The sequence below is a fragment of the Carassius auratus genome, chromosome 5, assembly GCF_003368295.1.
Source record: "Carassius auratus strain Wakin chromosome 5, ASM336829v1, whole genome shotgun sequence".
NCBI classification, from domain to species: Eukaryota; Metazoa; Chordata; class Actinopteri; order Cypriniformes; family Cyprinidae; genus Carassius; species Carassius auratus.
In genome coordinates this window covers 22,057,804-22,082,724 of record NC_039247.1, presented here as the reverse complement: position 1 = coordinate 22,082,724, position 24,921 = coordinate 22,057,804, and the positions used below count along the sequence as shown (strand labels likewise).

Genomic DNA, 24,921 nt, shown 5'->3' with positions numbered 1-24,921 from the left:
TCGAGTCAGGTTCCAGTTAACCCTCCAGAGTCGAGTCAGGTTCCAGTTGACCCTCCAGAGTCGTGTCAGGTTCCAGTGAACTCTCCAGAGTCGAGTCAGGTTCCAGTGAACTCTCCAGAGTCGAGTCAGGTTCCAGTGAACTCTCCAGAGTCGAGTCAGGTGTTCGTGGACCCTCCAGAGTCAGGGCTAGTCACCACTGACCTTCCAGAGTCAGGGCTAGTCACCGCTGACCCTCCAGAGTCAGGGCTAGGTACCAGGGACTTTCCAGAGACAAGGCTGGTCACCGTTGACCTTTCAGAGTCAAGTCAAGTCACCGGTGATCTTCAAGGACTGTGTCAAGTCACTGGTGATCTTCAAGGACTGTGTCAAGTCACCGGTGATCTTCAAGGACTGTGTCAAGTCACTGGTGATCTTCAAGGACTGTGTCAAGTCACCGGTGATCTTCATGAACAAAGGCAAGTCACCATTGATCTTCATGAAAAATGCCAGTCAGGCCAGCACCGATCTTCTGGAGTCCAATAAAGACACCAGGGGATTACCAGAGTTTCGTCGTCCCGTTGGTCCGGCCGTACGGAGGTCTGCTCCGCCCTGGGGGACTTCCACCCTGACCACACTGTTGTGGTGGTCTTCTGCTCCACCCTGGGGGGTTTCCGCCCTGACCACACTGTTGTGGTGGTCTTCTGCTCCACCCTGGGGGGTTTCCGCCCTGACTACATGGTTGTGGTGGTCTTCCACTTCGCCCTGGAGGACTCTGGCTTTGACCACACGGTTCTGGTGGTCTTCTGCTCTGCCCTGGGGGGGCTTCATTCCTGACCATACGGCTGTGGTGGTCTTCTGCTCCGCCCTGGGGGGCTTCATGTTGTTTTTTGTTTTTGTGTCCACTCCTGTCCCTGTTTCCCTCTGTTAGTCTGAAAAAGTGAATTTATTTCAGTAATTCAACTCAAATTGTGAAACTTGTGTATTAAATAAATTCAATGCACATCTATACTTGGAGATTAATGGTTACAATTAACTCGGTTCCCGAAAATTATAACACATGGCACATTTTGCTGAGGACAGCTTGCTGAGGACAACTTCCTCAATCTCAATCAGTTTAATGCCGGATTCGCAAAAAGATTATTCCTGAAAGATGGAGATCACAAACTAGCTGAGACAGACACATCTATACATCAAAAAATATATGTAAATAAATACAAAACAGACATCTAAGACAAGCGTAGCATGCAGGTAGTGGCCGGGGATGGCTGGTATTTTTAGGGATGGTGGGGAATACTTTGGGCCCTGTTCTTCCACAGAATCTTTCCTAGGCAATTCCACTATGCTAACCCTAATAATCTATTTAATATTTATTAATTTAGAATTTATTACCATTATTATTAATATCATTATTATTACTTGCGTCCTTCACTATCCTCCACCTTTTCCCAATTTCAGTGAAATCTTTATTATTATTATTATTATTATTATTATTATTATTATTATTATTGTGGTTATAGTCCATATATATCTTTGTCATCATTATTGCTAACATTACTTGTTGTCTCCACTAGTAAACCCCTCATAACTTTTTTTTTCTAGTTATACTTGTTATATCTTTTATAAATCTGTTAGATCCTCAAGGATTTGTATGCTTCCTCCACACATCTAGATACAATGACGCACACACACACACACACACACACACACACACACACACACACAAATACTAACACTTACAAGAATACATATACAGGAGTTATAAGAATTATCTTTAAATGTTAGCTATCAGTTTTTATGTTTGTTTGTCCAAGTGATTTTGTATTTGGCAATGTAAACATTGTCACATTCTTTACTCGCATAATAAAAAAAAAAGAAAAAAAAAAGAAAAAAGGAAATGTTACTTAAAGGGTTAGTTCACCCAAAAATTACAATTATGTCATTAATTATGTCATTCGATGATCTTTTTGAACCAGTTCACCAAATCGAACTGAATCGTTTGAAACGGTTCACGTCTCCAATACGCATTAATCCACAAATGACTTAAACTGTTAACTTTTTTAATGTGGCTGACACTCCCTCTGAGTTCAAACAAACCAATATCTCAGAGTAATTGATGTACTCAAACAGTATACATACTGAACTGCTGTGAAGAGAGAACTGAAGATGAACACAGAGCCGAGCCAGATAACGAAAAATAGACTGACTCGTTCATGAGTCAAGAACCGGTTTCATCGGACAGAAAGCTCTCGGACTAAATCTAAAATATCTTAAACTGTGTTTCTGAAGATAAATGGAGGTCTCACGGGTTTGGAACAACATGCGGGTGAGTCATTTATGACATAATTTTTGGGTGAACTTACCCTTTAAGTAAGTATAATCAGGCATAAACATTACTTAATGTAGGTATAATCAAAATTGATTTAAGAGTTTGAAGTGAACTGGGACTATTATATTATTATTTATTATATCATTAGATTATTATTCCTATAACATCGATGCACATCAGCAACTCACAAGGAACACCAATAATCTCAGACACCTTGGTCCTTGCATAATTTTTCTTATTTATGTCCCTGTACGCAAACAGGGACACGTTGTAGATTATTGGTAAACCTGCCACAGCAATAATCAACCTCTTCTCAATTTTGCTTGTGAACTAATGTGGTCGGATTTTCTAAGCGGATAAAAATTATAACTATAATGTATGGCGGAAGAGCACTTTGCAGCACTTCGACCTTGGCGCAGTTTTTTTCTCCTGGACATTTCTTCGAAAATGAAAGTTAAACACCATGTCCTCAGCAGTCTATGGAGATTCCTAAATTCGTTGCTGCATCCCAACACTTCACTCAAAATATTTTTCAAATATTTGAAAAATATTTTTAATACATTAAAATGACTTACTTAAAACAATTATATTACAGCACTTATTTATTTATCAATGACTAGTTAATACTAATCAATACTAATCAAATTTTTACTTTGGTTATACTTTATTTTAAGGTGTCCCTGTCCCCACAAATAAATGCTGAGTAAAATGAATTAATTAATGAACATGGATTAAATTGATTTCAGTGTGTTTAACCACTCATTCAGATATATGACACAAAATATAAAAAAAGATTAAGAGAAGCAACAATGCCGCACGTCTAGGTTCAATTACAAGTCTTGTTTCATCTGTTCAAAGGTGGACTGAAGCATCTCTGCATTTCTTCGAGGTTCTAGTGAACTGCTCGAAACACTCGTTGATAGAAATGACACCATCATGTGGAGGAGATTCGAAGATGAGCTCTGAATGGTGCGATCAGATCTTAGGGTGATCAGGGTGCATATGAGGCACTGGCTGTTTCTGCGACAGATTACACATTAACACAAAGTACTGGTCAAAAAAACTATTTAGGCCTGTCTTTTCACTAGGAAGTGGCATTATTGTTTTTCTGTACAAAATGATTGTTAATGTACATAATGACTTCATCCTAGGCCGTAAGATCATGTATTATGATTTTTTCAGCAAAATCTGTGGCTTGAATAAAGTCTGAATACTTTGTATGGATCTTGCTCTTTGTTCTGTTTTGCCATACTAGAAACAAAATCACTTTGTTCATTCTTGAAGTGAACTTTGGCCTGTTTGGTGATTAGATTACAAGGTTTTGAACTGCAATGTAACCCTTCTGGTGTGCGATAGCCAAAAAAGGTCAAAAAGTCAAAAAGATACAAATATACAGTAGTTCATTCATAAATTGTACAAAAATAAGGCAAAATTAATTTCTGAAATAAAGCAGAATTCAGAGTATCCACTTACAAACTGGACATGAGCTGCGATTGAGCACAGAGTCACATGGACGATGCACTACTCACATACTCATATCATGCCAAGTTTTTTCAGATTCTCTGGCCTTGGCAGTTTTGGCCTAATGGTTAGAGAGTTGGACTTGTAACCCAAAGTTTGCGGGTTTAAGTCTCAGGTCCGGCAGGAATTGTCGGTGGGGGGTGTGTATAAGCATCGCTGTCTTCCACCCTCAATACAATGACTAAAAGGAGACCTTTGAGCAAGTCATTGAACCCCTGCTAAATGCATAAATGGGGTAAATGCAGAGCACAAAATCCATGTGAGGGTCACTATACTTGGCCACAGCATTTCACTTAAATTTTTTACCATCAATATAGTTCACTGTGTGATGAGGATATTCATTCGATGCATTCTTGAATCCAGTCCAATGTTTCCCAAGCACTCCAGTATGTGAAGCTTTAACACACTGCATCCATTGCAGACTGCAGTCATGACAGTTTTCTTTTTGCTTCTTTTTTTCTGGTTGACTGGTGAACATAAAACCAGTTCTGACTTCTTTATTTTTTTGAAGTAAATAAATCAATGGGCATGTTTTTATTGCAAAAATAGCAATTTCCTATTTTTTCCCATTTTCCTCATAGAAATGAATAATGTTTTGTTTTCCACCAGTTGTGGGCGTGGTATACTTACTGAGTATAATAAACCCCACCCTCAAGACTGATTGACAGCTGACTTTGTTAGGGCATTGGAAATGCAAGCGCTAAGGGGATTGCGATTCTGTCTGAATTCTTTGAGGGTTGGAGCAGGACTCTTAAGAAGTGAAATAGCAAATGGCTGATTTTCTATTGCTATTGCAAAATGACAGGGCCATAACTCGTAAGACATTGGAAATGCAATTGCAAATGGACTTTGTGTTTCCGTTTGCAATTTGGCAGACATGTTATATACACGATAAAAGAAAATGGAGACACGAATGCACAATTTGCAATTGCGTGTGGATTATGACAAAATTATGCAATTCCAAATACAATTTACAATTCTTTTTGAATATTGTCCTAAATGTCATTCCATAGGGCGTGTTTACGTTTTCTGGGTGGCCAATCAAAGCGTTTTCACGAGTTTACATGCCCCTTTCGCTCTGCTCAGAGAGCTGTGAAATGATACGAGCGGAAGGAAAAGCCCGTCGTCATGTGATCCGTCTAAATGCGCGAGCCTGACAGATCGATACACACGCTGAAGAGGATGGCAGACACCGGCAAGACCGAGAAATTCCAGCTGCACGTTCCAAACCTCGCGGAATTATGTCAGGGTAATCGGTGCATTTTGATTTGAAAACAAAGGGTGTAGCATGTAGCATGATGACTGTTTTCTTTCACTGAAGTTAACAAACCGAGGTGATACAGGTCCGAACTTCAAACTGGCTGGTTTTTAAACAATTTAGATTTTTGGGAAAGATTCTTTACCCTTCCTTGTTTGTTTTTATTTAGGCTGATGTAGTTTGCAAACACCAGCCGTTGCAACATTAAACTTATTTTTTCTGTCTAAATAAATGTTTTACTCAAATTTATAAAATGCAAATTGTTATTTTTTTTCAATGAAATAATTACAATTATGTAAACTTTTTACCGAATACAGTAAATCATTGCATTAATGCGTTCAGTCCTAGATACACTTTTTACTACTGCGACGAAAAACAGCGAGCTAAACATAAATAACAATTCACTGTTTGCACTTTTAAGTTGTCCTTGCAGAAGTATTTTACTAAGAATTTTCTGACCTTCTGACCTATGTTTGTGTTTGTGTTGCAGTGCTGCAATCAGGACTGAATAAGAATTTTTCTGATGTAAAAGTGTCTGTAACTGACTGTCCAGATCTTACACAAGAGCCTTTTGGGTTTCCTGTCAAGGGTGAGTACAAATGTTATTCCATGGGTCAAGGTGTTAAAGGCTCTTTGAACAACTCTTATTTCTCTTTTATTAGGTCTTTGTGGCAAACCTCGTATCACCGATGTGGGAGGTGTACCATATCTGATTCCTTTGGCCCAACCGAACAAGGTGCGTTAGTAAACTATAAATCTGACTGTCATAAAAAACACTATTGTATACTAACAAATGCAAACTTTCTCCTGTAAGCAGAGGTGGATGGTTACAAAGTACATTTACTTGAGTGTTGTCAAATAAATCTTTCTGTTTTGCTTTTATATTAGACGCCAGGGCTTTTTTGGAAAAAAATGCTGGATTTTGACATCAAGATTTCAAAAGCTTGTGACTTGAAAAGGCTTAAAGATAGAGATCTACTGTAAAAAATAAAAATGTTGGGCATGACTGAAAGTTTATGTGGGGTGTAAATATACTAATCTAATTAGCATATTATGACTCAAATTTTATAATTTTCAGGAAATAGTAGATATTGAATTGTTTGAACTTATTTGCATGGCTTTTTATCCTCATAAAAAAAGAGGAAAAGAGGAAACCAACAATAAAACAGGAGAAAGTACTTAATACTATACTGATACAGGTGCATCTAAAAAAAATAGAATATCATGGTAAAGTTCTTTATTTTTTTGTAATTCAAAAAAGCAAACTTTCCTATACTATAGATTCATTCAACACAAACTGAAATATTTCAAGAGTTAATTCTGATGGTTATGACTTACAGCTTAGAAAAATAAAAAACTCAGTATCTCAAAAAATTTGAATATTTTCTCAAAGATCAATCAAAAAGAAGATTTACAAAACAGAAATGTTCAAGATCTCCAAAGCAGGTTTAATTATGCACTCAGTACTTGGCTGGGGCTCCTTTTGCACGAATTACAGCTTCAATGCAGCGTGGCATTAAGGTGATCAGCCTGTGGCACTGCTGAGGCGTTATTGAAGCCCAGGTTGCTTTGATAGCGGCCTTCAGCTCCTCTCTATTGTTTGTCAGATGTTACTTCTCTCCCTCTTTACAATACCCCATAGATTCTCTGTGAGGTTAAGGTCAGGTGAGCTGGCTGGCCAATCAAGTACAGTAGTATCATGGTCATCAAACCACTTAGAAGTGGTTTTGGCACTGTGGGCAGGTGCTAGTCCTGCTGGAAAATGAAATCAGCATCTCCATAAGGCTTGTCAGCAGATGGAGGCATGAAGTGCTCCAAAATCTCCTGGTAGATGGCTGCATTGACTTTGGATTTAATAAAACACAATGGAGCAACACCAGCAGATGCCACCGCAGCCAAATCATCTCTGACTTCAGAAACTTCACTCTGGACTTCAAACAGCTTGGACTTCTGTGCCTCTCCAGTCTTCCTCCAGACTCCAGACCTTGATTTCCAAATGAAATGCTAAATTTACTTGCAGGTTTTGCAAGTATTACATACAAGAATTATAAAACTGTGTTGACTTAAAAGAGGAAATTTACTTTTGGTGCTTAAGTACTTTTAAATGCTAGTACTTCTGTACTTTTAAGTACAAATCTGCCTTTAGAACTTGTAATATTTGACCAGCAGTGTCTGTACTTTGACTCAAGTAATGGATTTGTGTACTTTGTCCTCTGCCCGTAAGGTGTACAACATGAACACTGTGTCCAAGGAGGTGGAGCTGCCTGGGGGATTTTTTCTTGGTGCTGGTGCGGTTTCCTTCAAGACAGTTGGCATGAATGGAGAGGTCTGTACAGCTGTACTTAAAGAAGCAGCATGAAGTTTTTATACACTATAAAATGTTTAGACCTAATGTGATGGAATGAAATTATAAAAAATAAATGAATGAAAAGAAACTGATGTGAATTTGCAGTGGCATCAGTCAACATTCTTATTTGTAATGCTACATAATAACAAAACATAATTTTCTTTTTTAATACACCGCTTTTTGGTTTAATGTGGGATTCATAACACTGTTTCTGTCCCGTTTTTTTTTTTTTTTTTTTCATAGTTAATGCCTCTGGTGCTGACTGAAGCTGAAGGAAGAGCTGCAGTGAATGGCAGTTATTTTTCATCCATCAACCCAGTGGATGGAAAATGTCTGCAGGAGAAATATAGCGACAGGTTCCATGACTGTGACTTCGGCCTCCTTGCAAACCTTTATGCATGTGAGGGCAAACCTGGAAAGGTAAAAACCATGGGGACTTTGCTCTTCATATCACACTGACAGAATTGCCGCACTATAATCCTAATACTGTGATGTATTTTATTTGGTAATAGCCAAAAATGATGAAACCTTTATCAGGAGTAAGCTACTGATAATTATTACAGAACACTTGAAATCATTTATTAAATATTTGCGCACTGGTGTTCATGTAGAGTGGGTGCTGGTGTCCTGTGAATCACCGCTCACAGTGGACATAGTCAACGGCGACACCAGCCCCACTACAGATCTAGCACCCAGCCAAGCATCGACAATCTGTGAGATTTCAAGTGGAGAATCTCTGCTGCAACATTAGTGACCGAGCATAACATCGTCACAGAGCCAGAGCAGTGCATGTCTGACCGGGTGTGTGAGCCAGCTGCTTCGTCCATCACTGAGGGAGCTAGGGATGTCCAGATCCTATCGGGCCCGATCATGTGGTTTCAGACTCGATCGGAATCAGACCTTCCCTCCAGATGAGGACTCGGAAATATTGAATAAAGGTGTGAATAAATATAGATTTAAACTCAAAGAGATAGGATAGCCTGCGCATGATCTGGTGTTTTATTCGGACACAGAATAAGGCGAGATGAACATCAAGGAGCGCTAAACACTCCTGCAGTGTGCGTTTCATTCATACTCAATGCCAGAGGGCGCTCTCGCGCAGAAAGTCATATAAGGAAATTCCTAATATGGACAAAAGCATCCAGCTATTGCTGTATGAAAACAGCTATTTTCACAGGAAAACAGAAACTTTTGGAAACACAAATACAATGTTTTTTTTTATTCATCTCCAGCAGGTGATAAATAAAGTATATGAACAATGCAGTGCTGATTGACATAGCATTTATTACAGTATAGAAACTATTCTACCTTATTATGTGATAAACAGTCTTTGTAGTATATAAACAAATCATTATTTGTTATCTTCCAGCAGTTATAGATTTCTAAGCCAATTAATTAGAGAAGAAATTAGAAATTAGAGAAAAAATTGTTATACAACCAGTCAAAAGTTTTTGAACGGTAAGCTTGTTAATGTTGTTTAAAGAAGTCTCTTCTGTTCACCAAGCCTGCATTTATTTGATCCAAAGTACAGCTAAACAGTACAATTTTGAAATATTTTTGCTAGCCTATTTAAAATAGCTGTTTTCTATTTGAATATATTTCAAAATCTAATTTATTGAACATCCTGGATCTGTTTTTTCGCTCTCCTTTATTCTTTTTTTTTAATGTATTATAGAAGTATCGGAACGGGACTCGATATCGGTAGATACTCAAAAACAAATGACTCGGACTCGAGGGCAAAAAAACCTGATCGGGACATTCCTAGAGGGAGTGCTAGTGGAGTACGAGGGCATGGAAGTGAGCCCCGCCCACCACTGAGTGTGAGCGTTTGGTTACCACGCTAGAGAACGGTTTTGATTTCGGATAGGTTGGATGATATTCTCCCCACTTTGCTATCGTCAGAACTGCTGGTCCCGCCCAGCCTCCCTCTCCCACCACTTCTCCAGAATACTATTGAGGCTGCTCTATTTTTTTGTTGGATTTTGTACTATCCTCCAAGTTCCTCTCAGGCCTCAACCAATCCTGCCACACATCCCTCTCAGTGGCGAGTCACCACCTAAGGCCTGCCGGTAGCCACCTCTTCCCAGGTTTGATGAACCCGTAACTGTCTACTATCTCTGTGTGCTCTGCTCCACCTCAGACCATCTTCCTCTGCTCAAGGCTGCCCCTTGGTCTTCACCACCATCACGATCACCCTGGGCTTTTTTGTTGGATGTCCTTCCTCCTCCAGAGTCTCCTCCGCTTTCCATTTTTCAACGCATGGTTGTACCTTCTGGAGGGGGGCGTTTTGTCACACACATGCACATTCTCCATGTGGACTTTGTGTGTTTGCAACCTTTTTTCCAACCTATGGTTATCATGGTTATTGATTGTATTGTGTTCAGCTGTGTTCGCCTTATCACTTTCCCAATTTAAGTTAAGGCCTTTTCAGTTTGTTGTTGTCCGGCTTCATGTACACTAAACCCTGGTTTTGTGTGAGTTATCCTGTATTTCTATCAACCTGAGAATTATTATATGAAAACACCTTGGATTCTAGTATCACTGTCTTTTGTGCGTGTGCTCTTATGCAATCAAGTTGTAACAACATTGTTATCAGACAGTAACAAGGTTTGAAACTACCATTGCAGGTCATCGAGGTGAGAGCCTGCAGAAGAACAGGAGAGGACAGTCTCGTGAGCTGCATGAGAAAGACCATGGAAGAACATTATGGGGAGAAGAGTGTGGCCCTGGGGGGAACTTTCGTCTTACAAAAGGGGAAGGCGAAGATCCATATTATGGTATAAAAAAAATAAAAAAACGTAATAAAAAATAAACATTTGGATGTCCTATAAAAAGCACAGTCCAGATGTAAAAATCTGCTTAATTTATTTCATGAAGAAAAGTTAATGCATTAAATTTCTAAATAAAATATCTATTTATAGCATTGTGGATTCTATAGATAATACTTGAACAATAATATTTCACAATGTTACTCTTTCTATATATATATATATATATATATATATATATATATATATTAATCAAATAAGTGCAGCCTTGTGAACATCAGAGACTTCTTTCAGAAATGTTATCTTAACTTTTCTTAACTTTTGAATGGAAGTGTACAATCTTTTTATGCTTTTCAGATTTACTTGTAATACTGTGATTCTTTTTTGTATGTGTTTGTGTTTGTGAGACCAAATTTTTTTGGCCCCTATGATGAAACAAGCTTATAAATCATACAGAATGAAGTGAGTGGTGGTCGGTTTAGGGTTAGGGGATAGAAAATACAGTTCGCCATTGAACTATAGAATAAAGTAGGATTTTGAACTACGATTACGAATTACGAATGATGTGATGTGAACGTAATCTTTTCATTGCTCTGTCTTTAAGCCTCCTGAATTCTCTGCCTGCCCTCTAAACACCAATGAGGAGGTCAATAACTGGCTCAGGCATTTTGAAATAAGTGCTCCACTGATCTTTCAAACGGTCATGGTGTCCAGAGACCCAGTGAGTACCAACCCACGTGTCATACCTCCATTTCACTGACAATGTTATTCTGCATCTTTGCTAAATATTTCTTATCAACTAATTTCTGTTGCTCCTAATTCACAGGGTCTTGACCTGAGAGTGGAGCATACACATGGCTTCAGTCATCATGGTGAGGGAGGCCATTACTACATTGACACCACTCCAAACACAGTGGAGTACCTGGGATACTTCCTGCCCGCTGAGTTCATCTACCGTATCGACCGACCCACTGAGACACACAATATTGGCCGAGATTAAACTATAGACAGTTCTTATTTTTTTTTAAGAGCATTATAGACATTATAATACATTTTGCAACGTTGTTGATGAAAAGTAAATAAATAAGTATTGAGTGACTTTTCACAATCCAATACATTTCACAATACATTTTGTACTAGATATTCAAGCCTTTTCAAATAGCTCTTTTTTTTATTAACTTCACAGGGAGATTAGCCCATTAATTGAAACCTAACTGAACTGATTTTTCACAACTGTACTACATTTTTGCAACTGATTTTGCACAGCAACATTTGTGGCACCAAATCAGCATATTATATGATTTCTGAAGGATCATGTGACACTGAAGACTGGAGTAATGGCTGCTGAAAATTCAGCTTTGGATTCACAGAAATAAATGACATTTTAAAATCGATTAAAATTGAAAACAGTTCAACTTAGCCGAAATCAAACTGTAATACTATTTAACCGTATTGCTTTTCTTTCTTTTTTCTTTTTTACTTGTATTGTTGATTAAATAAATGTAGCCTCTATGAGCCTTCTTTCAAAATCATTAAAAAATCTCAATCATTCCAAACCTTTGACTGGTAGTGTTTTAAACATTTAAAAAATGTTGTGTGTTCAGTATTCATTGTAACACTTGCATGCAAAGACCAAATAATATGAGACCTTTCACCTGATCTTTTATTTAGTGAAGACCATACAGTATATTAACCCCTTACTAGTAACCCCCCTTTTTTGGCATGGAGACCGAAATTACATACCCAAAATAAAAAGGTTTCTGCTCATGATTCTTTCTGACTAGATACATAACCAACCTTTATTCACAAAGCTGACACTTTAAAGTTTACTGTTCAGGAATCAGAATCACTCAGACTGTTATGATAATAGAGATATATAAGCTCAAACATAAAAACAAAAATAAAAATATTAAAAACATATGTTTTAAATGTATTTAAAAAAATGTTGATGTAGGAAATGAGTTTGAAAACACAGTGTAGCTAAGGCCACAAGTCTTCCAAGACTTCATAAAAAATTTCATAATCGAATCTGTAAAACTGTGAATTTTATGAAATATTTTCTAAGGCCATGTCATGTGTGTTTTTAGAGAAGGCTCATCAGATTGATTTATGGCCCTTGTCATCTCTGTAAGATCTCACATGTAAACTCTCCTGTGCTCTTTGTGTATGTTTCACTGTTGAAAACTGCCCGAATCATGATTGTATTGTTCTCACCAAACGGTTCTTTCACACCTCCGCCAAGTATGACACATTATCCGCATTATTCTTTTATCATTATTCTTTTGTTTTTATTCCACCTTTATTAGCCTTGATTGTGGTTTTTCAGGCTTTACAAAGCAACAAAGCAGCGATCTCACTTCAGTCTCTCTTTGCATTTAGCCCTTATTTATCAAAAGTCTTACTATAAAAATACAACAAAACATTTTCTTACGACCTTACGTGAATTATTGAGACAAAAATGCATAATGAAGAAGAAAAGCACCTGCTATTAGAAGCATTGGTGCTAACGTTAGCATCAAGCTACATCTGACAATTTATGAAATTATTAATACACTTTTACTCAAAACTCACTTTAAACCCCGATCGAGTGTTTATAATAACTTCCTTTAGCGATCAGGGGTGGAATTTGGTCGTTTACTGTTGTAAAAATATGTTATTTGTAGCCTTTTTCATCGCTGCACAAGTTAGCATTTCCGATGTACATTTTCGATTTTTTTTATAAAAACGCCCCAGATCTCAAGAAATTCTCATACCAAGCTTTACTATCGTAATCGCGGGTTTATTATTCGGATATTTTGTGTGTACAGAGGTGTTTCAGTGTTGTTTTGGCCAGATAACTACCAGGAAGTGTGCAGGAAGCATGTGACACGATGGGGCGGTGTCCAGATATTACACTCTCAGATTGACGTTTGAAAGACCCAATCAGAGTCTGAGTCACACACCGCACGAGCTGTGACTACTGCACGCACACACAGATCGCTGGGAGAGGCTGTTTATCATCTGATCGCGTAAATCCGTGGAAAATGAATAGAAATGACGATTCTGTCTGAAGAAATATGAAGTAAACATCAGTAAATATATCCATATATCTCCGCAGATATGCATCTTTGGTCTGTAAATCCTTATTGACGCTGTTCAGTGAGTCTATGTGAACACAAATAAACCGCTCTTGACGTGACTGAATATGAGGGAGTTGTTAATTTCTATTGAAAATGTGGCATAATACGGATTTATTATTTTGCACTCCTGACATAAATCACTAAATATCTGTCACTGCAACAATGTTTTATCAAAATATTGGTCAAATATCGAAGCTTGAGTCTTTAAAGTTTCCATTGATGCACAGTTTGTCCAGATGAAGTAAGACAGTGATGTTTAATGTGCTGTGAAAGTGAAACAATAATAAACTGGGGCCGTCAGCGATGTTTGCACTCAAAGGGGTTAAGCCTGTCTTAAGTTTTGATATTGGCTGCTGCCAACTAGAACTGAGGAATATTAGTACATTCTCAACCAGACAAATTAATAGGAGCTCTGCCCAAAGCCATTTCTAATCGTGCATTAGGAATCCACTCTGAAAGTTATGGCCATTTTTAAAGCCCTGATTTAAAATTATTATTTGTACAAACAACACCTGAAGAGATCATATTTTCTCATACCCTGAAATGTATTCTTTAATTATAATGTAAACCACTTTGCTTTGTTTTTATTATTTGCTACATATGCTAAATAACATATGAACTTATCACAATTTCATCAGCACCCTCTCAAAACTTTCTCAAAACACTTTTGCTCATTGTTCAGACTTCGGCTTATGTCACTCTGATAAATAAAAGAGCACAAACTGTTTTTCTTTGTCATTTACATAATCATCCATGTAACATCGAGGATTAACATACACACACATCTTAGCAATGAAGCCTTAGCAGAGTCAACGATGGCAGACATATTTTGCGTATATGAATTCTATTACACCTATATATTCTATATAGGTGACAAACTATTGAGAGAAATCTAATTTCTGACAGTAACATACTACTTGGCTGTTTCCAGTCAGATAAAAGAAGGCATTTAAAACTAGCCATAAAACCAAGATGCATGATACAGAAATGTAAACAAATATAATGAGAATTAAACCGTTTCAAATACATCTTTCACCTCTAAATCTCAGAACAACAGAACATTAATAATAATAAAAAGTGTACAAACAGATCAATGTTTTGATAGAGCCATCTATGTTTTAGGTTGATACAATAATATAATGATATAACTAGATTTTTGTTATAGGCCTACTGTTTGAAGATCTCATTAAAACGTTCTTTCTTCAGTTTATTTTTGACACTTTTAAAATGTCATTTTACTCAAACCATACACAGGCTTGCAAAAATAACCCTAAAATAATAAAATACATAAAATCTGAGCATGCTTGCAATCAAACTGAATCAGTTTTTTTAACTCGTGCTCTTTGAATCGAATTGTTCGAAAGAACCGATTCGAAGGTATGACTCGTGGTTCACAGTGCACGCGCCACTCCAACGACTCGCGCCAAAACGAATTCCTCGTAATAATGAACAAAAATGTTGTGAGACACTGAAGACTTAATATACATTAAAATCACAGCAACGCCTTAAAACACTAAATAAGCGCTTCCACTTAACACCTTTTCACTTCATTGACGTCATTTCGTACTGGTAAGCACAGCTTTATTCGTAAATATATGACCTTTTACTATTAGCGAGATCAGTTTAGCAAATACTAAAAAACCCAGCTTGAGTATTACATACGAAATCATTATAGAAGCTTTTAAATTAATATTTCAACAATGCTTACGATTTTTAGCCGAGTTGAGAGAACGAACAAGACAGAAAAGTTCATAAATTATCGACATAAACACACAAAACGAAGTTAAGTCTTGACGAGAAACCAGACCACTGATAACTGGTAAAACGTGACAAAAGTTTATGAATATTTGGAAATGATTAATTTGACAATAATTCATTTTCACTTTTACACAATAAGTTCTCACTCAGTGATTTGTCAAGATGCGGAGGAATGAAAACCAGAGACCAAACGCAGGTATGATTTGCTGTCTATGATAGTAATTCTTAGGTTAACGTTACCTGTTTGGAAATACACAACAGAAAATAAGAGCTGGATTCGTTAAAAGTCTGTCATCTTCTATCTGAAATAATCTAGCTAATTAGTTGCAATTTAATATACTTATTATTTTCAGAGAGCTCTCTGTACATAAATTTGCCTACTCTGTAAAAATAACTGAACTGCTCATGTGCTAATACAACACTACTTTGCTGCAGTTAAAGTGTTATTCAGGTTGCTGGAGCCTGAAATCAAAGAAGAGTTTTGTCTTTCTGCAGGTTGTCTCTCCGTGCCTCTGTTTAATCAAAGGAAGAGGAGCAGGCTGCCTTTGATGTCCAATCCTTCAGAGAGTGAGCTCTTCACTACCAGCCACTACAATGAGACACAAACCTCCTCCTCTTCCTCCGCTGCTCTTCCCAGTATGTATTTCCACTGCACTAGTCTCATATCTAAAGCTGACGCAGCACCTTGATAAATGAGCTGATAAATGTCATTTTCTGTCTTTCATCAGTTAAGTTTTATTTTCAAGTATAACCATAGGAATCTCTTTAGCTTTAGGTCAGAGTGGTCAGTGGAACCAGCGAACCTATCTTTCGTCACAGCAAGGCAGCATGAGATCTGCTCCTTCACCTGGTGTGGTGGGACGAGGATATGCACCTTTACCTCACCCAAAAAAACCTGCCTGTTTCTGGTACTCAACTGATGCTAAAAAATAATGACTTTATCCTCAGAAAGGTCTTGAAGCTGCCATGTCTGAATTGGTGCTATATTTCTTAATAAATGCAGGATTGTATTTTAGAGCAAAGATTTAAAACAGTAAAGCAAGCATTTAGCCAAACATATCAAGTTAAGATTGGTACCTTGTAAGAAAAAAAGAAGCTATTTCTTCCTGACCTGAGACTTAAAGAAACACTTATTATAGTATTTAAGTAATCTTAGGAAACACTAGTTCATCAAAAAATGGAAATTTGGTGAAAATGTTCTCATCCTCGGGCCATCCAAAATTTGGATGAATTGAGCATAACATCACTTGATCATCCATGGATTATCTTTAAATGAATGGGTGCCATCAAAATAATAGACATATCATCTGATAAAAACATCACAATAATCCACAAGTAGTCCACACAACCAGTCCATCAATTAACATCTTGTGAAGCAAAAAGCAGCGTTTTTGTAAGAAACAAATCCATCACTATCGGTTATTTGAACTCTCATTCTGACGGCACCCATTCACTGCAGAGTAAACATTGGTGAGCAATTGATGTAATGCTAAATTTACTTAAATCAGAAACAAACTCATCTACAGCTTGAATGACCTGATATATATATTTTTTTCAGTTTATTAACTGACACTAACAAAGATTAATAATTTATTAATTTCAAATATTTAGGTAATGCATGTTAACTAATGGGATCTTACTGTGAAGTGTAACCCAACCTCAGAACAGTCAAGTTGATTCTCTTACACTTAATAATATTAACTTGAATAAAACGGTTTGTTTAGACAGATTACTGAATTATGCACATTTTTAGTTATCCTGAAAAGCATTTGTGACATAATATTTTGTATTTGTCACCATTTTACCTCCAGGTCACAGACAGGGCAACAGAGGTCTCCAGTGAGGCAGGATTCGATGCCAGCAGTTGGATCCCAGCTTCATGGTGGCTCTCCAAGGAGCAGCTCCGTTTCGCTCAGCCAGCCCAGGTGGTCCAGCAGCATCCACAATCAACAGTCCCCCAGACTTCTGTACTCTTCCCAGCAGTGTACCCCCACAGCAGGAATCACCCAAGGCCCTGGATCTCAGAGTCACAGTGGAAAGTGGAACTTGAGACCTGTTGGACAATCAGCCAGTGGAATGTGGGCAAAAGAAAAGATGGGCACCTTAAGTGTCCAGACCACCCCTCAGCAGCAGGTGTGTGTCATTTCGTTTACAAGTCTAAAGTGGCGGTCACATTCAACATATAAAAAAAATCCAAAATGTAAAAATGCTTCTATTCCACTATCGTGCAATGCTGCAAACCTGTACTGCTTTTTTCAAATATGTTCTGCCTCTCAGTATAAAATGTTGTTTTATTTGTTCAGCTAACATTTCTGATTTACTCTTTCTCCTGGATTGAAGCCCCCTCGAGAGACATCACTGCGTATTATTACTGCTGTTATTGAAGGCATGAAGTACTGGAGTCAGTACAAGAGCAGAGTACCAATGCTGTTTGAGATGTTTGGTGAGGGGACTATCACACACATGCACTCCCCTTGATTTGAGTCTGTGTCTAACAGCTGTGTCTCTGCACAGCTACACTGGACTCTGCAGTTACTGTTGGAGAATACGGAGCAAAGAAATTTCTCATGAGGCATGGAAAAGAGGTGGTCCACTGCCTTTACTATGAGAATGTGAGTCTGAGAATACTGGTTCTCTTCTCTCAGAAGAGGTGCATCTTTTCGTCTTTTCGTTTAATGCATGCATTTTTTACAAATGTATCATTTTATTTTATGATTTAATTTTTTTTTATACACCACCATTCAAAGTTTGGGGTCAGTAAGGATGCATTAAATTGAATAGAAGTGATAGTAAAGGTGTTTATAATGTTAGCATTTTTTTTTTTTTTATCATCAAATGTCTTTCTAGACATCAAACAATCCTGAAAATTGTTATATTAAATATTAAGCAGCACAACTGTTTTCAACATTGTTAATAATAATAATAAATTCTTGAATACCAAATCAGCATATTTAAATAATTTCTGAAGGATCATGTGACACTGAAGACTGGAGTAATGAAAATGTAGCTTGTCCATCACAGGAATAAGTTACATTTTAAAATATAATAAAATAAAAATGGTTATTTTAAATTGCAATAATATTTCAATATAATATTACCTTTTTATAAACGGAGTATGTATATGTATATATATATATATATACGGTAAATAAATGCAGCCTTATTGACCATAAAATACTTATTTCACAAAGATTTAAAAAAAACAATCTTAATCCTAAAAGCTTGAATTGTAGTGTATATTTTTATACATATTTTGCATTAACTATATTTTATATTTCCAAGTTTAACGAATATGGTTTAAAGGAATAATTCTCCCAAAAATGAAAATTCTGTATTACTGAATTTATTACTGTAGGTGGCAGTAATTTCCCAAAGTATATATATTTTTAAAATATGGAAGTACAGTAGTTGGTTTGTGTCAGAGAAGACATTACAGAGACACATCTTAAGAAACAATTAAAGAAACAAATTCCTGTCACTGGGTTATGAATTAAAACTTCTTATTCTGAATTTTGCATTTTCTATTTTTTAAATAAGATGAACCATAATTACTGCACACTGTGATGTTGGCAGTGGTTTAGACAACATAAACCTTGATGTTTAAGTCTTTGTGTATTTGTTCTTCAGGATCAGACACTGCCCAGATTGATCAGAGGTCAGGTACAGCGCTGTGTTGGAAACTACCACAGAGAAAAGGACATAATGACCTGTGTGTCAGTCCGAGCTGCTTCACTGTCAGAGCAAAGGAATGCCCTGGAGGCTGTGAGAGCATCAGATGCAGAGATGAGGGATGTGGTGCTGGCTCTCAGTGAAATGTGATGTGGATCGAGTGAGTAACATGAGAAACATTAAACTAGCACAGACTTATACTTAAGTTAGGGTTGGTTTTGGTTTAAGTAGTTAAGGAATGACCCATAATGGTCAGTGAATGTAAAACAGTTTTAAATCTCTGCTTTGTAATCTGTAGATTTTGATTCACTTTGTAGATTAGATGCATTTGTAATATTTTATTTATTTGAATTAATATGCATTTAAAATGTTTTATTTTGTATTTATATGCATACATAATCTTGAGTTATAATTAAGATGCATATAATTTTATTTCCTATGCAAATATGCATACATAATTTAAATTTGTGACAATTTATTTATTTCATTCAAATTTGTATGCATCATTTTTGAGTTCTAAATTCTGTTATTATATTGTTAATTGGTGCATTTTAAAAAAAACACTTGGGAAATATTTTTTTTTAAGATTTTTTGGTGTCTTCATTCAAATGCCATCAATTTGCTAAGTTTATGAAATGCTTTATTACAAAGAAGAAACAACAGCAATTTGGTAAAGGTTAAACACAATGATGAGGTAACATCTCAAAATATCTCTTCCAAAAGGGAACCAAACATCAGGATGCCATGTTACAGAATTATTTACAACCAAAACATCACAGCACTAATCTACAAGATCTAAGATCTACCAGTGGTCAGACTTCACATACATGATCATAAACAGAACTCAAGAATTCAAGTTGCCATCACTGTCATGGCAATCGGAGGACGCCAGTGTACTCCTGCATAAACACGTTTAAAGGGCCTGTTATGGTTGGCATTTCATGCCAGTTTAGTTGTGCTCTGTCCTCTGAGCTTCAGTTACCCCTTGTTTCACTGTAAGCATATCTATAGTATCAGAATTTGGTGTTAAATCTACAAAGAGGGCAGTTGAGTGCCAATGTTTTTTAGCCAGTCTGAACACATAATACACAAATGAATCAACACAAGAGCAAAAGTGAGCCAAGTGCAATATTTAATGATCCAAGTAGAAGCTTTAGCTTCACCGTATTGCTGTAACAAGAGTAAATGCATTAGCTTAATCGTTACAGCAAATTTTCCCAAAGAAATGCATAAATCTGTCATGTCAAATCAGGACTGAATAGGTGGTCCTGTCTTGTTCAATGACTGGCTAATTTAACTTTAGTCATTTTGTTGATTTTCGCAACCCCTTCAAAACAAAACAGCTTTCAAGAAGCGCCAACATTAAAAACTTACGAGTTAAAACGAATCACCATTAAAGATAAAGACATGGAGAAATAATCACACAATGTTAATCCAACAAGAAAGCATTTACAAAATGTTTTAGAAGTAGTTTACCTGATGAAAGGTACTTAAGTCTTAATAATGGTCAAAAGGCACAAGTTGGTTAGAAGTTGGTATGTTCCAGAACATAGTGTCTCACTGTTAATGCAGTCCAACTTTAACTAAGAACAGCCTTGCTCCTGATTCGAGGAATCCTGAACAGTTCAGTACTAGGAGATGTTAAGGTAAAGGACGTGAAAGGAGACTTCACAACACATCCTGTTCACTCATTTTGGGAAAACAAATGATTCACTAGTGGGATCATTTCACTTTCACATACAGTTGAGAAAAGTCCATGCTTGTGGTCCATCCATGGCAGTCTGAAGCAACGGCCTGGTCCGCACTGTAAATACAGTCCCTTGATGGCCCTCACGAGGTTATTAGAAATAAAATGAAGAAAACTCAAGACAGACGCCTGTGAGGTTTCAGTTTACCTAAGCCACAGTGTTGGTCCTTGAATAAGTGATAAATCAGGTGATAAAACGGTCTAAAGTGAAACTTTTCCGACTGTCAGATTTACTGAGTTTGAGTTCAGATGAACTTGATGAAACTGTTCTTTTAAACCTGTTGGATCCATTAAAGGAAGTCCATTTCTTTTGTTATCCTTTCATTGCATGCTGATAAGCCTCAGTAAAATATGACTGGAAATTGTTACTCAATTTTCATTTAATTAGCTATTTTTGGTTTTGATCCTTGCAAACAAAATGTTAAAAAAAATACTAATTTGCACCATGGTCCATTATCCGTTATTTTCAGTAGTTAGTCCTTAGAGGTCTTTCAATCAAGAACAAAGCTTGAAAATAAATTAGAAAGAAGGGAAAGAACGGCCAAAATCCATATAATCCTTTTCAAATGAATTTGTCACCTTGCAGGTTGACTGTGATGAAAAAGAAAAGACCTTATCGAGAAAAAAAAAACAATTAAAAACTAAAAGCCCAATGAGAATAGAGGGAATGAAGGGTTTTGAGTTCTGCTCCAGAGCAACATTATCTTCATGACATCATTACTGTCCATGGCAAACGATGCTGAGACGTCACAGTCTGACCTTAAATTGATCACTTTATAGTTATGATGTCTGAGCAGGTTGAATATTGTTGGTGGTGCTCTATAAAAGAGTGGGCAATGGGGTGGGTGACAGCTGCTCCTTGGGGGCATACTTAGCGAAAAAGGGCAGGAAGAGGGTGAGCATGACACCTACGATAGCCAGCATGTAGCCCCATCCTATCTGACACTCCCCGGCGTAGTAGATGTCCGAGTCTCCGCAGAAAGATTTGACCAGGCTAGAGCTGAGACCGAAGGGGTACACCAGTAAACCAGATGCCATGATGACCACTAGAGCAGAGAAACAGAGAGGAAGCAAATGAATTATAGGTGCATTTCAGAGAAATATAATGACATTTAGGTGTAAATAACACCACAAGACAATAACAAAACATGGTTAAGAGTTAGCTTGAATTGAACTTTGATTTTAAAATAAAAGTTTCAGTCAAAACTGTCATTTTGAAGTAAAAATAAAAGATATAAATTTTTATGGTATCTTAATAAATGTACATTTTGAACATTTGGAACATATTAAATATAAAAATGAATTAACTACATCAAAATGATATATTATAGACCCCATATGATCAGCTAAGTGGTTTTAATTGTGGTTTTAAAAGTGAAAGGGGACCGGGCCCCTTAAAAACTAATTCTGATCAGTCACTAATACTTGTATAGCAACAACAGTGCTCAGGGTGGCAGTGGAGAGCTGTGTTTCTGCTGAACTGAGCATTAATGTAAGACAGGCCCACAATAGGGTTTCCAATTTTGCCGTAGAAATATCAAATATATACAAAACCATCAGCCCACGTATGTCTGAAATCAAAATGAATTGAATGCTGACTGACAGTCCCTGAATGTGGGGCGTGTATGGGGACTGAGGAAAGCCATTAAGAGAGTTTCTGGCCGATCCATTGCTCACTGCCCACGACTGAACAACTGTTAAAATAATTTGCTGTCAAATATCTATTAAATCAGGATCCATTGCTATGCGGGCAGAGTACATGCGTCTTCAATTTGATCGAATTATGGTCAAGTAAAAGCAATGCCTTTTAAAATGTTAAAAGTTAAAGAGTATTTCCATAGGCAACTATATAATATATATTCAGAGGAGACACAGTGGGTAAAATGTTATGATATAATATAATATAAGAATCTAATAAACTACCATTCAAATGTTTTCAAAATTATACATTTATAATGTTACAAAATATTTATATTTCCAAAATAAACTTTGTTCATTGTACTATACGATTCTTAATCATACAAAAAATGAATAAAATCATGAGTTTCCATATAATATTAAGCTGTTTTCAACACTGATAAAAATGTTTTTGAGCACCAACAGCATCAGCATATTAGAATGATTTATTATCACATGAATAAATTACATGCTCATATATATTATTATTATTATTATTATTATAGAAAACCGATATTTTACATTGTAATAATTTTCCACAATATTACTGTTTTACTGTATTTTTGCTCAAATAAATGCAGTAAATTAGGCCCCCAGTACTACCGCATAATGTATTAATGGCTTAATAGCTATTTTTGCCCAGGGGCGCAGAATATCTTAATTCGTCTATTATCCTTCTTCAGCATCTCCACACAAAAAGACCCAGAAGCCCCACTTATCCCTGCAACCATGCTAAGAACAGTGCTTCTCCTTCAGTTTAATGGCCTCAGATCCAGCTGCGCTCTATATTGGCCTGTGTTTATCAGCGGAGGCCTGACATCTCAAAGCTGCTCTGCTAATAACATCATAATGTCCTTCTCTATCTTTGCCTGTATGCACACAAAGACGCAGTGAAGTGCGGCTTCTCCTGCTGAGGGAAGTAACTGCTATCAGTGGATGTTTACACTCAGGGCATTCAATGAGACTCAACAAGTTACACACTGAAATTTCATTTCGAAGGCAGTCTTCAACTAAAGACACACATTGAGATACAGCACTACTGTATGGAGTTTAATTAAAGCTGGTCAAATCAACAAGGGCTTCGCTGCAGAGGCTCGCAAAGCTCAGGGCCAATTGCGGTCTGGATCAGATAAAGGCTTGAGCCCGTGTGTGTGTGTGTGTGGGGCACACTGCTGTGTGACACTTCAAAGTCCACATCAACTTGATTCTCAAATTGCAGTGTTACAAAGCGGACTTGATGATATTTAGGTCATTTGTTTTCACATGTGGCTTTGATTCACAAATGGTGAATAACATACTCTTAAAAGTGGCTAAATTTAGATTCAGGGTCAACAAGTACATAAAGCTAAATGAGTCAGTTCGCTTTAAAAAGAACATGCTCCAACACCAAAGACAGGTTACATATAAATTAAGCTCTACTGACAACAACTAGGGCATATTTTAAGTTACCACAGTAAATAATTCAGCATGTAAGGGAAGTTGTGATTTTTCGTTTTCTGTATCGTGACATACATTGGAGTGAAACTGCTTCTTGAACAATAAAGATGCAGGATGAGACTTGATTTTATCCATCCCAGATTGATTGGATCACTACACTATATACATTATATATATATATATATATATACATAAATACATATACACACACACACATTTTGTTTTTGTAAATCACCCAATCAACCTGCAATATGTTCATTTAGTGTGAGGAACAGACTGAAATTTAGTCATAATTCACTAATAATGTTTTCTCTCTACCAAAGCTCCGACATCATCTCAGAAATGTATAGTTCCAGTTTATCAGGAAGTGAACGATTGTGTTCTCTTTGAATCATTGGATGGAAAAGGTGCTTGTTTGCAAATGTTTTGTGTGATATTCCAATTTTGCGCATAACTCAAATTTGCAACTTTGGAAACCTTGCTATTGTGTCCATAGCAATGCACAATGAATGCCACCGGTTCTTGTATGTGTTGCAATTGAATGTGGACACAGCAGTTTGAATGTGCAGAATGAAAGGGACTGTAATAAAAAAACCTTTTGGCTATATTTACATATCAGTTTTTGGACCAAACAACTTTAATTACCTACAAGTATAAGTATCCAAATGTCCTGTTCACACAGCAGCTTACTTAGCAAATGCAAGTGTTGTAGCCACTACGAGACACGAGACATCGGCTATGTGGTGAACATCTGTCCACCTCCAGCCTTCAAAGCTGGATATAGCTTCCTATATGAGCGCTGTGTTTTGTGTGGAGAGGTTAGAGGTTATATGGCATATTTTATCTGTCCTATTCCCATCCTCAATCTTAAAGCAATACTGAGCAGCAGAAGCTCATTTCTTGCTTGGCAAGGTTGACTAACCACACATGCATGCAACCTGCGGCTGCTGCTGTAATCCACTGGCAATATGTGCTTAGGTGACAAATGATTTGATGATGAGATTCCTGCCCCTCTCAATGCACACATATCACAGGGCTTGATTCTGAATCTGCTCCCCACAGCAGAGAGTTTCCAGCGCAGCCGTTCATTATGACATGTTCATTGGACGTGATGAGGTCAGTGTCACCATCACTTTGAATGATCTCTTTGGGAGATGTGTGATAACTGAGGGTGAACTGCACACGTGATTGAATTGCAACTGAGAACGAGTCAGAGAATTGTTTTTCAGAGGAACAAGTATGTTAACTTAGCATGCTTCATACAGTAAATATCTGCAAATGTATTATGGTGTTTTTATACTTTGGTACAGTCAAA

The 24,921-nt window shown here is 37.0% G+C and overlaps 3 protein-coding genes across 4 annotated transcripts in view; 2 read left to right on the top strand and 1 right to left on the bottom strand.

Moving 5' to 3' along the window:
* Positions 1 to 4,883: 4,883 nt before the first annotated feature.
* c5h11orf54 (chromosome 5 C11orf54 homolog) lies at positions 4,884 to 11,709 on the top strand. The gene is made up of 8 exons (XM_026253369.1): positions 4,884 to 5,075; positions 5,575 to 5,673; positions 5,747 to 5,820; positions 7,309 to 7,410; positions 7,675 to 7,851; positions 10,059 to 10,208; positions 10,804 to 10,920; positions 11,026 to 11,709. Exons 1-8 carry the CDS (start codon positions 4,970 to 4,972, stop codon positions 11,197 to 11,199), a joined length of 999 nt encoding a protein of 332 aa, XP_026109154.1. The 5' UTR covers positions 4,884 to 4,969; the 3' UTR covers positions 11,200 to 11,709.
* Positions 11,710 to 14,433: 2,724 nt separating this feature from the next.
* Positions 14,434 to 19,202, top strand: spata22 (spermatogenesis associated 22). 2 transcript variants are annotated; one of them, XM_026242378.1, is made up of 8 exons: positions 14,434 to 14,887; positions 15,216 to 15,272; positions 15,572 to 15,712; positions 15,846 to 15,984; positions 16,888 to 17,209; positions 17,414 to 17,519; positions 17,591 to 17,688; positions 18,704 to 19,202. In XM_026242378.1, exons 2-8 carry the CDS (start codon positions 15,239 to 15,241, stop codon positions 18,893 to 18,895), a joined length of 1,032 nt encoding a protein of 343 aa, XP_026098163.1. In that variant the 5' UTR covers positions 14,434 to 14,887; positions 15,216 to 15,238; the 3' UTR covers positions 18,896 to 19,202. The 2 variants fall into 2 exon arrangements, with proteins under 2 accessions (XP_026098163.1, XP_026098172.1); XM_026242387.1 differs by having other exon boundaries at positions 14,435 to 14,887; positions 17,417 to 17,519; positions 18,704 to 19,200.
* A 187-nt stretch (positions 19,203 to 19,389) lies between these two features.
* Positions 19,390 to 24,921, bottom strand: part of lhfpl7 (LHFPL tetraspan subfamily member 7) — a 126,099-nt gene continuing 120,567 nt past the window's right edge. The window contains exon 3 of the mRNA XM_026253358.1: positions 19,390 to 21,538. Coding sequence (XP_026109143.1) covers positions 21,312 to 21,538 — 227 coding nt within the window. The 3' untranslated portion in view covers positions 19,390 to 21,311. The remainder of the gene's footprint in view (positions 21,539 to 24,921) is intronic.

Excerpts from the sequence above, each read along its gene's own strand:
- c5h11orf54 (XM_026253369.1), top strand. The coding sequence starts at position 4,970 with ATGCGCGAGCCTGACAGATCGATACACACGCTGAAGAGGATGGCAGAC. Across the intron at positions 5,076-5,574 it reads CCTCGCGGAATTATGTCAGG|TGCTGCAATCAGGACTGAAT; the intron begins GTAATCGGTGCA and ends TTTGTGTTGCAG. Across the intron at positions 10,921-11,025 it reads TCATGGTGTCCAGAGACCCA|GGTCTTGACCTGAGAGTGGA; the intron begins GTGAGTACCAAC and ends CCTAATTCACAG.
- spata22 (XM_026242378.1), top strand. The coding sequence starts at position 15,239 with ATGCGGAGGAATGAAAACCAGAGACCAAACGCAG. Across the intron at positions 15,713-15,845 it reads TTCCTCCGCTGCTCTTCCCA|CTTTAGGTCAGAGTGGTCAG; the intron begins GTATGTATTTCC and ends GAATCTCTTTAG. Across the intron at positions 15,985-16,887 it reads AAAAAACCTGCCTGTTTCTG|GTCACAGACAGGGCAACAGA; the intron begins GTACTCAACTGA and ends TTTTACCTCCAG.